The following is a 15,473-nucleotide window of genomic DNA, read 5'->3' as shown; positions in this document are numbered from 1 at the left end:
TTAGTTAACTATTTTAGATTCTACATATTGTTGTATGGCTTTGATTGCCACTTGTGTCAATCCCTTGCAAGGGTGAAAGCAATGCTATAGACATCACAAGCTACCCAATTTCAAAAATAAAATTATTTTGATCAGATGCCATACAAAAAAATTATAGCTTTTATAGCTTTTAGAAGTTCAATCATATTTGTCTTTCTATACTGCATATCTACATCTTTTTAGGACCAACCCAAAATATCCCAAATAATTTACGGTGAGTTTGCTGGTCTCCTGCATCAACAATTTCTCTTTTCGTTACTATTTATTTTACTCTTTTCCTTTCTTTTCTAAGCATTATTTCTATTACTTTACTCTTCCTAGTCCCCCAAAATTTTATTAACAATGTTTTTGATTATATGGACATTTCCAAAACTGTTGTTGACCTGAATAATGGTCATCCTTGCCGTAATTCTAAGTGATTTGGAATCATTTTATTATTAACTTCAAAATCATCTCTTTTCAAACATGAAAACTGCCCTATAATGACCATCCGAAACTCCTTTCATATGATGGGATGTGTCCAACTCTAATTTTGATTGAGCTCCCACAAGCCACTCAAAGGTTCCTAGTAGATTGAAATTGATTCAATGCCTTACCAAAAAGGAAAAAGAAGAAAAAATGATTCAATGGAAGAACCTGTTCTACCCCTTCTTATGGTAAACCTTTTGAGTGCGATCATATTGGCATCCAGCTAAAGTTACGTTGCAGATGGGCGTTAAAGCCCCCAGGAATCATCCGACCTAATTCGGAAAGCGTTTACATCTGGATTTGGACCCGGCCTTTCCGGCAGGTCGGATTCATTGAATCGCCTCCGGTTTTCCGAATTCATCTTTGTACAAAGGCCGGAAAGGTCTGTAGGTCTCTCGCCCGCTCGCTCGCTCTCGCTTAGAAACCCATGGGCGTCTCTTCTCTCACCCTCGAGCCCGTGTCCATCTCTCCCCGCCGACGGTGGACTTCCGATGGCGGAGGGAACTGGAGTTCCGCAGGGTTGCCGAGCAGATTACGGGTCCCTAGTTTTGTCGGCCCGTGGAAGGATCCGCAGCGGTCGGGGAGGGCGGGGGTGGCGGCCGCCGCCTCCCCTCCCTCGTCCTCCCTCAGGGTGACTGCCTCGGCGGTGCCAGCGGTGGCGGAAGTGGAGAAGGGCGGAGAGATCGATCGGGTCGGGTCGCTGAGCCAGGTCGCCGGCGTGCTGGGCTCCCAGTGGGGGGATGAGGGTAAAGGGAAGCTCGTCGATGTTCTCGCCAAGCAATTTGATATCGTCGCTCGATGTCAGGTAATATCTTTTCTCGTCCATTTCTCCCTCTATGTCTATTTCTTTCTTGTACTCTCTGTGTAATTTATAAAAGGAAAAAAGAAAAACTCTATTTTGGTATTTTAGATGGATTTCGTTTGATAGGGTTATGGTGTTTAGGGTCGGTATGGTTTTTATTAGTTAGTGTAGTTCAAAGAGGGATTAAACAAGGATGGATCCGGGAGGCTGTCAGCCTTTAATGCTTGCATCAACATGTCATATACAAGCCATATTTTGGGATTTCCATGGAAAGCCAAAGTCGCTAAGGGCATGTTTTGTTGCAACGAACTTGCTTAGAAAATTTAATTTTATCAGAAAATCTAATTTTCTGTTTGTTTGTTGCGTTAGAAAATTAACAAATTTCAATGTTTTATAACTAGTTTTTCAAAAACTTTTCCTTTTCCATGTATTTCCTTGCAACCAAACATACCCTACATACCTATGTATCTCTATACAACATTTAAGATGATGGTCTGCATCGTTGCAAATTTGCCTGGTTAAACTTATGTGGAGTTAATACAGATTGGCACATAGCAATTCATGCTAATATGAGTTTGGGCTCTGCTTTCTGGTTCCGAGACTGTGCTCATCTGTCCTGAGCAACCTTATTCCATACAATCTAGAATTCTTTCATGATGATTTTCTTTTCTCTTTGTTAAATTATTTGAAGGCCAAATCTACATATCAGGCGCAGTAATAACTAAAATTCATTGCTCTGTTCTGGACAAGAAGTTAATAAATCAATGTAACTAATAGTGTGTGACCTTAGCTCAGTATCAGCAGAATGTAAACCACACTAATTTGTTGTTAGTTCATAAACAGCTACATGTCCTTTAGCTTTCATTATGAATTTTGGCCTTATTTGTGTTGTCAACATGTATGGATAATTGTGTAATGTTAGTTTCTGTGACAAATCACTTAAAATGATGCAATGCATGTAATGATCAGTAACAATTGCATATATCTAGAAAGAATTTTAATCTTAAAGTTCTACATATTGGCTTAATATTATGTATATTTAAAAAACGCATGTCTATCTATTTAAAACATGTCTTCATATTGGTATAGCAGACCAGGGAAAATGAATAACGTAGCATAAATACAAAAGCATTGTTCCAACTATTTGGGGTCAGCTTTATTCACCAAATATTCCTATTCAGGGCAATACAAACATATGCATGGATAAGAAAATGTGTATATGTAAGATTTCAGGGTAAAACCTTGTGCATCACTATTATCACCCAATCAAGCAAATTCCCTCAACGCAGATGAAACTAAGCATGTTTGATTAGCAAGAAAATTGTGCCTCTCATCTCGTTAGTAAATTTGTTTATTCTCTCTCTCTCTCTCTCTCTCTCTCTCTCTCTCTCTCATATATTTGTCTCCAAAAAAAAAAAACCTGCATGAAGTGAGAGTGATTGCTCATCTTAAATGGAAGAAACTTATAGAAGAGTAAGCATAAGCTTTAAGCTATATGATGCTTCAGAAATTGTACATTTGTCCATAGAAAGTAAGGAGTCTAAATGAGTTTTTACTATCGATCCCCCCCTCCCCTCTTCCATTTTGGGAATATGGTTTTCTACTCTAGTTATTTAAACAAAACACTCCGTAGAAAGATATAAAGCTAAACAAGTAGCTAATGGATACACATTATGCAGTTGATATGTTGAGATTGAACTAAAAGCAACAAAAAGTCTATTGCAGTTGCAAATAAAGATTAGGGTTTTTTTACAAGCTTCACCTGAGCAATACTTTCCTTGGAACACTAAGCATACTGGAGATCACCTAGCTACCAAAACTCCGAGGACAATAGATGTGAAAGTTCCTTTTTTTATTGTTTTATATGAAGCAAAACTCATGTCATAAATTTTCCTGGCTCTCAAAGTTGGGGAAACACCCATTCCAATGTTCGAACCTAGAACCTCTGCCACCTGGAGGATAGGAGCAAGTGAGTAACCATTGACTTATAGATCAGTTCACAAATTTGAAGCTAAACAAAATAATTTATAGGTTTAAGATGATATCCAGGAACAGTGTGACACTTTCATGCTGGAATTGGATAATCATGGAATATAGCTACAAAAAAATCTCATAGTGGTCGTATGACCTTGACAAAGAATGGGAGAAAAATTACAATATTGAGAGTCTTTGTAGAAGTCATTGTATTTATTGGAAAATGCTAGTTATGTTATTCATAGTTTCAAGCAAAGTTTAAGTATTTGATACTGGAGATTGCAGGCACTACCATTTTCCATTTGTACCAATATGCAAGCTTTAAAAGAGCTATTTTGTTGGCAAATGAAAATATGCTCCAGATCTTTCTCAATATGATGGGCATTTGGTGCAAAGCTTTGTGTCTTTCCACTTAATCTCAAAATGCAATGAAACCAATTTGAAATTTCTGAAAACCACAAATAGTATAATCTATTTGGAGAATGTATTGTTTGAACTGTCATACATCTAGATTCATTATATTATTGTGGAAAAGCAAGTAAATTCATGTATTCTTGTAGGATATGTTATTACATATGGTAAAAAAGATGCTTTAGTGTTGTCATTTTAGCAAATAATATTTTGTGCAACACAAAGCATAAACATCTTCAAGTGACATGTTATAGAGAACCAAATCTGACTAGCTCTAAGATTAATAGAAGACTTCTGTCCAGTAATCAAACATTTGTTGGACAAATCTTTATTACATGGAACTGTAAAAAAAGTCAAATGTGCTGCACGGTCTAAGGCAAGGTTTACCGTATCGGTTAGTACCATACCATACCATACTGGCACCGAAATGGTATGCAGTCTCGTATTGTATTGACACTCAGTACGTCTTGCCGTCTTGTACTATACCACATACAACACTGTAATAAGTTGGTACCGATATAGGATCCAGTACTGAGATGTTGAATCTTGGTCTAAGGCATAAGTATGCTAGCTATCAGCCATATATGAACATAAACATATGGGGAATTTAATGATAGAGTGATTATATAAGTAGCAAGATATTATCCATGTTAAATTCTCTATTCCAACAGTATGTAGAGCACAGTGAAGTGGATTGTGAATTATCAATTGAATTGGATATTCCATAGACTTGTAGGGATATATGGTTGACTTCTAGAAGACATGTAATGAAGTGATGTCATTATTCAGGTTAAGGTAGAACAGGAGGAAATAATCTAACTTTTGTCAGAGCAAGATGCTGCTGATGTTTTTATTGAAGGACTTAGGTGGATAAGACCAAATGATTTCTCACACAATGTGGGCATGATTAGATGTCTCAGCAATAATATGATGTCAATAAGCTATATGGCCATCAGTCGTTTATATTTTTCATCATTAGTTATACTATTACATTGTGTGGCATCTACATGGGTAGGTGAACTCACTCAGCTCTGTAAAAGGACTGCACTAACAATTAAACTAGATCAAAATTTTGTCTATAGCAGGAAAATATTTAGACTGATCTATATGTTTCTATTGCATAGCATGAATAAGTAATACACAATCTCCTTGGTTGGTCCCTTAAGATTGTCAGATGGTTCTAGATTGTTGATCTCAGGGTTATATTCTTCTCTTTACCTGGGTTTCTCATAAAACTAGAGGAGCACCATGCATATGTTAAGAAAAATAAGAAGATTAATCTTCATATAATAATAGTCATGTATTGCTCAGATACATTCAGCTCCATTTCCACCAGCCTCTTCTACATATGTCATGCTTGTTAACTAGTTAAACATGAATTAATTTGAACAATTGGTGGTGTCTCCAACTATATTCTATATGTCGGTGCTAATGTCTTACAAATATGACAAACAGCTTATAGACATAAAATTTATATGCAACTTCATAATAAGGTTCAGTGTAGCTAATTTTTTCATCAACAATAACAAAGAAACACACAATATTGTTGGAAGTTGTCCATATTTTAATTTTCAACTTCTTTGAGTACAACTCTGCATGTAACGTATGTTAACCCTATAAGAAAAGAAAATAATAAAGAAGCAAAAACATGATATCCATATGTATGTAACTTCATCCTACTTCCAATCACACTAGAATAAAAAGTAATGAACATGTTAAGCTAGTAGATGCTAGGAAGGTCTAGTTATTTCCTCTTGCTAAGGCTCCAGACATAAGTAGCTAGGTTCCTAGTATTGTAATAAAAACTCAAGAATAACAATGCCCTTATATATAGAGTGGAAAATTGGAGCATGGCCGTGTTGATCAGAATAATAGGAAAATCACCCTTGTTTGAAGAAGTAGATTAAGGTGTTAGAGTGAAAAAGAAACCCTAAAATTCATGGTGTACATCAACAATGAAGTGGGTTATGTTGACATCAATGATTACCAAAAGATTTGAGAGTTGGAAGTCATGTCAGTATGTGGAGGAATTTGTGTTGGCATTTCTGCTAGGAGAGTGGTTGCTTGAGAATGTATAGAACAAATACATGGAGCGATCAAGGTGCATGTGATCCTTTTGGGTATAGTAAAATGTAGTCTGAGATGTAAAAGTATATATTTGTCCAAATAATTTAATTTCTTAAAAACTGTAGAGTTTAAATTGAAACAATATAGATCAAGTCATACAAAAATAGATTAGAAAATCTTACAGAAAAAAATAACCACGAGAAATTGCCAACCGTATGGATCAAGATGAGGCAAACAGGATCCAGAAATATAAACTGCAGCACAGACATGAATGATTAGCAGCATACTAGCATGTGCCAAGCAATTGGTCAAGTAGAAAAGACAATATGTTCCTTTTTGGAGCTATTACATTGCCTTTATTTGTTTATTTATTTATTTTTTGTTGATGATTGGTGGGTCTACATATGAAATCAGATCAAGGCACTAACAATAGGGATGTCAACAAGACATTGGCTGGCTCAAGCATATCTATATAACAATTAAGCTTAAATATCAAAGAAAGACACAATCAGGATGGAAGGGACTATCAGAATAAACTTCTATCACTAAGATAATGAAAGGAACTATATATTAGACTTTCATTTGGAAATATGAACTAACTCATTTAAGTTTTTATGCTCCCCAGGATATCTGAAAGCAAGGAATTAAAAAACATTTAGAGCATATTCTTTTGTGGGTAAATATCATGGGAAAGTTGGTCAACTTTTTCATTGACCAACTTACTTATGTTCTCATGCTTTTCAAGATGGATAAGTTACTTTTCCATGGATAGCATTTATCCATAAAATGGAAGAAAATCTTACTCATCTAGGGGGTGGCTAAATCATTTTTCCGTCAATTGAGAAAATAATATTTTTAATTCTTTCTTAATAAACCCCTAACCTTATAATAATAATATAATATAGAATATTATTATATTATAATATTATAATAAATTATTATAATATAATATACTATACTATTTTATTATAATATAGTATAATAATATAATACTATAATATAATAATATATTATATTATATGATATATTATATTATACTATTATATATAATAATATTTATATAATAAAGAATATTATGAAAAATATGGATAGATCTTAGCAACTTATCTATGAAACTAGTGATGCAAAAGAACATGGATAACAAATTCTCGAGCTATTTTTTAATGCATAAAAGAATATGGATAAATTATTTTTCTATCTAAATGTTGCTCAAGAAATACTTATCCAGAAAAATACAGATTTCTGGATAAATTTTTTATCCTTAAAAGAACGGGCCCTTAGGGTCTTTTTTTTTTTGTGGATAAAAAATTTATCTGGGAATATATATTTTTCTAGGTACATATTTTTTAGACAACATTTAGATAGAAAAATAATTTATCCATATTTTTTTAAACATGGAAAAGTGGCTTCGAAATCTATTACCCATGTTCTTTTATATTATTACTTTTCTGAGTAAGTTGCTAAAATTTATTCATGTTTTCTATAATATCCTTTATGCTTTTTAGGTTTGGAGAAAGTGGATGATTGAGTTATTTGGCATTGAATGATGGAGGCATTGGAAATGAGGATGGGGTATTTTAGGAATAAAATTAAATACCCACTTTACTTTACTGATTGATGGAAAAATGATTTAACCATCCCCTATGTAGATAAGATTTTTTCTCCATTTTATGGGTAAATGTTACTAATAAAAAGTAACTTATCTATCTTAAAAAGCATGAGAACATTGCGTAAGTTAGTCAATTAGAAGGTTGACCAAGTTTTCTATGATATTTATCCACAAAAGAACGGACCCTTAATGAAATCTACATCCTTAGAGAACCATTCCTCTAGTTCAAAGACGCCAACTATATATGTCAAGAATAACATAAAAAGCCAAGCAGGGGCAAGGTAATTATAGGTCTATTTGTTTATGAAGCCACAGCCAGGTAAGACTTAAATACAAGTTACAACTTGGAAACATTTCCCCAAATACCACCATAGGATAGTTCAAAGACTTTAAGAGCCTTAACCAAGGTTTATGCACTATAGCACTTAACTGTATGACACATCAAATAAAAACCAGAAACAAAATGAGAAATGGAGGAAACAACCTTGTGATTGGCTTATATTGAGGAAGGTAAGGACTTCAACATTCACAGCGCATGAGTGCATGACCAACTTAGGCCCTGTTTGGTATCACCTCCATTTTCTAGATTCTAGGTTTTGTTTTCAAAAACACATAAATAGAGGCAGAAAAGGCATTTTGTAATCCAGTTTCCATTTTTAACTTTTTTAAAACCTTCTCCCAGCTTCTAAAAATTGTGGAAACTAAAAAAGTCTGGTCTTCAATTTTTTTTTTTTTGAAAACCAAAACTATCACCATTTGCTGTTGACCACCAGCCAGCAGCAACCAGCCACCACTACCAATTGCCAGCTGCCAACGTCACCACCGCCACCAAACACAATCAAGTGACTACCACACAAGTTTGGGTTTTTGGTTTTCAAACACAAAGAAATCGGATTTATTTTTCACAAAAATTGAAAATTGGTAGTGATGCCAAAAGCTACCTTAGTTATTCCTTGTACTTGAAATTAATGATGAGACAAATAGATGATTTACGCTGTTCATCATGGTATACAACATCATAATGCCTAAGAGCAAAATATAAGGTGTTCTGGAGTGTCATTACACATGCATCACATGATCACCAGATGAACTGGATGCATAAACAGAATATGTGATTTGTATCTTCTAGAGTTTTTGATATAGTTGGCCCAAATAAAGTTGGAACATATGCATTATTTGTGTCTCGGGGTGAAAGAAGCTTGCACCCAAATAATGGTTGATTGATTAACTAATAAAGCTATTTGTTGGTAAGGCTGCAAGTCTGTCAGGTTGGATCAGGTAGGGCACAATTTGATCCAATCCATGTTTGAATTAGGTCAAAAAATTGATGCCAAACCTAATCCAGTTCTATTCAAGTTGGATTGAATCAGATATAATGTTAATTCTGTCAATCCATCAGAGTTTCAGGTTAAATTGGGTCAACAATAATCCTAACACAAACCATAAATAAGCATACTAAATTGAGTATCTAATTACATTGTAAACATGAGATAATAAAATAAATGTAGATATTAGCGAAAACATACTCTATGCAAGATTTGATTGATAACCACCTATAGTTATAACATACTTTTAAAACTCACCGTGTCAATTTGAAACCAAGTCAACTCAATTCAGTAGATTTTCTGTTGACTCAGCTGTAGCGACTTGTGTAAAACACAGTCTTTGGATTGAATTTCACTTGGTAAACTTGTCGAGTTATTCAAACCTGGATTAGACCTAGTCTTAGATGATGCATATACCCACTTTCTTATTGATTTTTCAAAAGTCCTACTCCTTTCAAGTGATATGCAGGTGTAACTGAGTATAATTAGGGTATCACCATAACAGAGAGTGGATGGCTGTTTCAATGATCCCAGTTCCTCCCTATCCCACATGCCCTCTTCAGGTTGAGGTGGCCGTTGGGGGGTTTTGCTGGATGTGAATAGTGACTAGCATCACTACAATGCTTCCCCTTCCCCTCTTGCTCCTCGCAGGTGCCACCCAACAGCCACCATGAAGCCGCTCTCCTGCTCTTCACAAGTGTCATCCGCTGGCAACCACCAAGTGGCTCCTCCTTGACTAGCTGTTGCATTATCTGAAGCCCTAAGCACATCTACCAATCTACCATCTACAACAAGTTTAAATTTGTTTACATGTTTCTTTCCCTTCTCTCATGCTATAGTTTCCTCTTCACAATTTGGGTTCTTTCGCCAATTTGGCTAGGGTTTAGACGTTGGCTTCATTAGGACCTGAATAAACCATCCACCATGTTATTTCTGAAAATCCTCTATGCTATATTGCATCTACTATTAGAGTATAACTTCATGCCAAATTAGAGTATAACTTTATGCAAAAGACCAACTTAAAATGATGTATTGTTTTTTCTTTTTGTGTATTATTGAGAGTTTTTAATCATTTTATGCTTTAAAATATGGTGATTAAATGCAGCATATGGTTACTTCTATGGTTCTTTAATTTACACGTATCTATATATGCACGTCATTATATATGCTATTAAAGTATTTTATAACAGTATAATATCTTTTTTGGTTATTAATTTATTATCAAGTCCTGATGTTTTAGGCTCATTAGGTACATGATGGAGTCTTTGAGTCAGCTCAACTTGGCTGACTTTCTCATGGAGTTTTTGGGTTTTTGAACTATGGTTATAGGTAACAGCATATATTACTGACTAACTACATGACAGAAAGAGAACAAATTTCTTTCGTGCAATGGGGGATTTGAAGTATATATTATACTTGTTTTGGATTCGTTAGGGTTGGTTCATTGCGGTTTAGAAATCTAGTAGTCCAAATCCAATCCATATTTCTAAAATGGGTCTCTTTTCTGAACCTAAGCAGCATCAAAAGAACTTCAGTTCAAGTTGGACTGGATTAATTTGGATCATTTCAGTATTGGAAGTGGGAAAACCACTTGCACCCCTACTTGTGGGTGATGCATTCTTCATATGATGGTGCTGGAGATGGATCATGCTTTTGCATTTGTGCTGTTTCTAAGTTTTTTGGCTGCTGTAGATGCTTTAGAGTTTGGACATCTTGGTCCAACTTCATTTTTCTGACTCTACTTTCTTGATATCTCTTGCTTTCCTGCTAAGATACATCCACCTCCCTGTTTGGTTAATTAGAGAAATGTTTGTTCAGTTATGGATTTTGTTATGTTTACTTTTATTGAACTTTTAAACTAAGTGCAAAACCATCAATTCTAGTATAGCTGTCAAATTTTTAATCAACACATTGATATATACATACTACTTGCGATACAAACTCATGAGCTGACGTTCATCCATCAAATCTGTTACAATAGAACAAAGGCTTCCTGAATCCTTCAAGATTCAACTCTTTTAACAGCTATGCATTTCAACATTGCCAGCTTCTCCAAATCTCACCATACAACTTATGTCCATGCTACCACAGGATTGTTCCTTCTCCTTGATCCTTGAAGGCAAATTTGGTCACCTCCTATATTAGTGAAATCTCAGATTCTTGCTACTCATGCTTGCATCATCTCGCTATGGTTTTAAGGCTGATTGATTCAACTTTCACTTTTTCTAAATTTAGTAGCTGATTTTTGCCACATACATATCACACCCAAAATTCTAATCTCTCCAATGCTTATGCCTGAAACTCCTCTGCCATGCCATGTTTTAATCTGTAAATATCTGTGTGCATTATAATTGTCTCATAAAATTTTTATGTTAGTTCCATGTGCATCTGATTCTTGCCTAACTTTCCTGTGGCATCGTCATTGCCCCCAAATTCTGTTAAATGTCTTCACCTATCTCTATTCCTTTATATAAAGAAATCTAATTAGCTAAATGATCACATTGGTTTATTTCTTAGCCATCAAGTATTAATGGAACCTCAATTTTCCTTTGCAACTGAGGTACTTTGTTTTAGTTTTGCAAATTCTCTTGGACCCTTGTCCTGCAAAATTTTCACTATGTTCCTAACTTATATTCATCTGAGCATTCATGGATCAAACTGCTGTTTTAATATAAAAAATTTACATGCCAAAGAATGTACAGTAATTGGCTCTAAATATTGACCAAAATCAAGTATAAGATAATTGACTTAATCGATGGAACTTGGAAGTAATAGGTTGAGAATGTTGGCTGCTTTCTTCAGTGAGAATATTTTAAGGGAAGTCAAGATGTTTGTTAATCCTGCTGAATAAGGTTAATTGCTTCACTATAAGAGACATTTATTGTACTGAGAAAACTAACCTTGTTGTCTACATAATTCATTTAACTCAAAAAAATTGTGAAATGTGGTAATAAAGTTTCTCAGTGATTGATCCTCAATTATGGCCGTTCTTTTTTTTTTTTCCTTTTTTGGCTGCTTATCCTAAAGCTTTATTTCTGTTGGTATTAGGGTGGAGCAAATGCTGGACATACCATCTATAATGCTGAGGGCAAAAAGTTTGCTCTCCATCTTGTTCCATCAGGAATCCTTAATGAGGAAACTCTGTGTGTTATTGGTAATGGAGCTGTAGTGCATCTTCCTGGATTATTTGAAGAAATGGATGGTTTGGAGTCCAATGGAGTTTCTTGCAAGGGAAGATTATTAGTATCTGATCGTGCACATTTGTTGTTTGATTTCCATCAAGTTGTAGACGGGCTCAGAGAAGCAGAGCTTGCCAATTCCTTTATTGGGACAACTAAGAGAGGAATTGGACCATGCTATTCTAGCAAGGCAATAAGGAATGGATTAAGAGTTGGTGATCTCAGGCATATGGACACTTTTCGTCAGAAACTTGATATTTTATTAAGAGATGCAGCTTCACGGTTCAAGGGATTTAAGTATAATGCTGACATGCTCAAAGAAGAGGTTGAGAGGTACAAGAGGTTTGCTGAACGGTTGGAACCCTTTATTGCTGATACCGTGCACTTCATCAATGAATCTATCTTGCAGAACAAGAAAATATTGGTTGAAGGTGGTCAGGCAACTATGTTAGACATTGATTTTGGAACTTACCCATTCGTAACTTCTTCAAGTCCTTCAGCTGGTGGGATTTGCACAGGCCTTGGGATTGCTCCAAGATGTGTTGGTGATCTTGTAGGAGTGGTAAGAAAAATCAGCCTTTTCTTCCCAAATCCTTTCTCTTGAGTTTTATGACGTTTTCATATTAAATCTCCTCTTCCTCCCTTTTGTGCAGGTAAAAGCTTACACAACTAGAGTTGGCTCCGGTCCTTTCCCAACTGAAATCTTAGGTAAAGGTGGTGATCTCCTTAGGGCTGCTGGAATGGAGTTTGGAACAACTACAGGTCGTCCTCGACGTTGTGGTTGGCTTGATATAGTTGCGCTTAAATATTGCTGCCAGATTAATGGGTTTTCAGCTCTCAATCTGACCAAGCTTGATGTCTTGTCCGAGCTTCCAGAAGTTAAACTGGGTGTTTCTTACAAGCAACTTGGTGGTAAAAGAGTGGAATCATTCCCTGCAGATCTTCAAGTTCTGGAGCAAATACAGGTAGGTTTGTGATAAATATTGGGGTTGTCTGTTAAACTATTGTGTTATTTGGAATGTATGTTAAACATTTCGTTCTTGTATTCGGGTGGTGGATTGGCTTTCATGAAAACAAATTCCTGTCCTATTTTTTGTTTCTCATGGTATTATGGCTTATATTTATCTCAAAATACATGGTTAATTTGCAGAGCTATGGTTGGATCACTGCATGAAAAAAATATTTGGCTGAAACTCCTTGGTCATCCTGCATGCAAGATTTCCATCTAAACAGTTTCTACCTGAGTTTTTTTAAAATATATATATATATAAGGATAAATTTTATATCTTTAGGTTTCTGTAAAGCTTTTAATTGTCTGATGCTTTTCTTTTTCAAGTTTAATATTGTGGTCCTGCTTCTTTTTCCTTTTCTTTTAGCCCTATTTATATCTTTCATTGATGTGTGCTTTTGTATTTGATTTAGATTTTTTCCTTATTATATCACTTTCTTAAACAATTTTTAGCATATTTTATACCTGTAGATTTTGGATACCAACATTTGATAAAAGCATGCAAGTTGATGAACTAGTAAATAACCATATGCTTCTGAGATTTTCTCAATTGTTGAACCTGGAGATAAAAAGGATCTTGCACATTTTCTTATCCTAAATGCAGCTAGGATGGATTAGGACTGCATGGAAGTCTCACAAATTGGTTCCTGATTGAGATTGGAGGCTGATTTTTTTTTCCTTTCAAACTCCTCTCTGCACTTCTAGATTCTGACGTGCCTGTTGTTTTGTGTTCAAGGTTGACTATGAAGTGCTGCCTGGTTGGCAGAGTGACATTTCTTCCATCAGAAAGTACAAAGATCTCCCCCAAGCTGCTCGTCAATATGTGGAGAGGATAGAAGAGATTGTTGGTGTACCCATTCATTACATTGGTGTTGGACCAGGTCGCGATGCCCTCATATACAAATAATTCAAGCTTCTTCATAAGAACGGTTACCATCTGAATTCCAAAAAAATTTTAATATCTTAATCTGTGTAAGAACTTTTACAAAAAAATTTTACAAGGTTGGAAGAGCTTTACAGTTAATGTAGAACGTCTTTGAAATTGTTTTGTCATTTTAATATCCTAAATCTGTAGAATAAAATTTTGGTGGTAAAATGCTTCTTTCTTTTGAAATCTACTAAATATTATTTTGTGCTGCCACGGGTTCTGTCGGGTGTGCAGAACCTGTAATTAATCTGTAGTTGGTTGATGTTGGTATTTTCTGCATCTTTATCTAAGACCTGAAAACCAGACGCACTGCTGTGAATTTGGTTGTTGGCAAGTTGGACTAGATTTGAAGGCAAATTGCAGCTTACATAATTGCATTAGACTTGAGACAAGAGACTGATCACAGTTTTCAAGTCAATCTGTGTCTTTGTTCTCGGTAAAGGACTATTAGGATTCACTTTTTTTCAATAGAATCACAGTTTCATCACGCGAGCCTTCATGGTTATGGGATTTCATTTGATTTTTTTAACGCGGCCGTCCAAAATTAATAGTTTAGGTTATTCTGGGCACATTAGAGTTTTTCTTTTCTTTTTTCTTTTTTTATTTTTCTCAGAGAAATCAAACTTGAGACAGAATCTGACGTTGGATCCACTTTCTCCTCTCTCCTTTTCTCTTTGATATGCTCGCTACTCTTGGTTGTGCTGCCCCTCCATCTCCTTCCTCCCCATGCCTCTCTTGGACGTTGAGCTCTTCGGCGAGGTTTCTTATCAACATCGATCTAGCTAGCTGCCCCAGCTCTTGTTGTGCAATGCCTTCCTTGACAGTATGAAGGTCAAGAAAAGTAATATAGAGTGAGAAGCAAAAGAACCAATTAATCTAAAACTATGGAATAATTATAAGACTTTGCACCTTCCTTTCTTGCTGGATCTTTAGCCTTGCGTATTTAGTTTTGGTCTTGGTAGAAAACTTCCAGCCTCTCACAAGTATATCCTCTCAAGCCACCATGTTGACAGATACCTGAGCAGCCACTGACCATACAAAACTTGAGAAGAATCGCAGAGGAAAAGCGTTGTTGATTTCTACAGTTCACTAATGAAAGCATAGTACATTGAGGAGGATATTTTTTATGAATGGTTTCCTAAAATTGCAAGATATAATTTACCTAAAAAGTAATAAAATAACATTAAAAATAATAGAAAATACTTTTCTAAATACTTTTGGACTACTGATTCAGATAGCAAGACTTTCTGTTTACTAGTGACAGAGAGTTACTGGTTAAAGTTTTATCAATTGGTTCTTCAATTTGCCTAATTGAAGAGGATTTAAAATTTGTCATATGGTCAGATTGCACCTATGATACTAGCTTTAAGTTGATTCTTGAGGCTTTCTACAATTGATCCATCATCGATTGTTATCTTTCCATAAATTCTTATTAGTTCTAAAATTAATTTGGATGATGTCAAAGGTATTTGATAGCAAATTATGCTTACTAATGATGTGTTTGATAGTGATTGTAGGCTTTCTCAATATGCTTAATTATTTTACTCTGATTGTATTTTTAAAAAAAATTAAATTCTAAGACTTAAAGACCTTCAAGATTTGAAGCAAAGAAGTTAAAGATTTCACAGTAAAATCCAGTCTAGGTGCACTATTTAGCAAGTA

At 35.1% G+C, this 15,473-nt stretch overlaps 1 protein-coding gene across 1 annotated transcript; it reads left to right on the top strand.

The window, feature by feature from the left end:
- Positions 1–741: 741 nt before the first annotated feature.
- LOC105033598 (adenylosuccinate synthetase, chloroplastic) lies at positions 742–14,006 on the top strand. The gene is made up of 4 exons (XM_010908463.4): positions 742–1,312; positions 11,744–12,436; positions 12,528–12,839; positions 13,620–14,006. The coding sequence occupies exons 1-4, from the start codon at positions 935–937 to the stop codon at positions 13,788–13,790; spliced, it is 1,554 nt and encodes a 517-aa protein (XP_010906765.1). The 5' UTR covers positions 742–934; the 3' UTR covers positions 13,791–14,006.
- The last annotated feature ends 1,467 nt before the right edge of the window (positions 14,007–15,473 follow it).

The sequence above is a fragment of the Elaeis guineensis genome, chromosome 13 (assembly GCF_000442705.2).
Source record: "Elaeis guineensis isolate ETL-2024a chromosome 13, EG11, whole genome shotgun sequence".
NCBI classification, from domain to species: Eukaryota; Viridiplantae; Streptophyta; class Magnoliopsida; order Arecales; family Arecaceae; genus Elaeis; species Elaeis guineensis.
Note: the sequence above shows the minus strand (reverse complement) of the source record. Positions and strands in the feature narration are given on the sequence as shown.

Coding starts and splice junctions, on each gene's coding strand:
- LOC105033598 (XM_010908463.4), top strand. CDS start 935: ATGGGCGTCTCTTCTCTCACCCTCGAGCCCGTGTCCATCTCTCCCCGC. Junction 12,437..12,527: donor TTGGTGATCTTGTAGGAGTG/GTAAGAAAAATC, acceptor CCTTTTGTGCAG/GTAAAAGCTTACACAACTAG. Junction 12,840..13,619: donor AAGTTCTGGAGCAAATACAG/GTAGGTTTGTGA, acceptor TTTGTGTTCAAG/GTTGACTATGAAGTGCTGCC.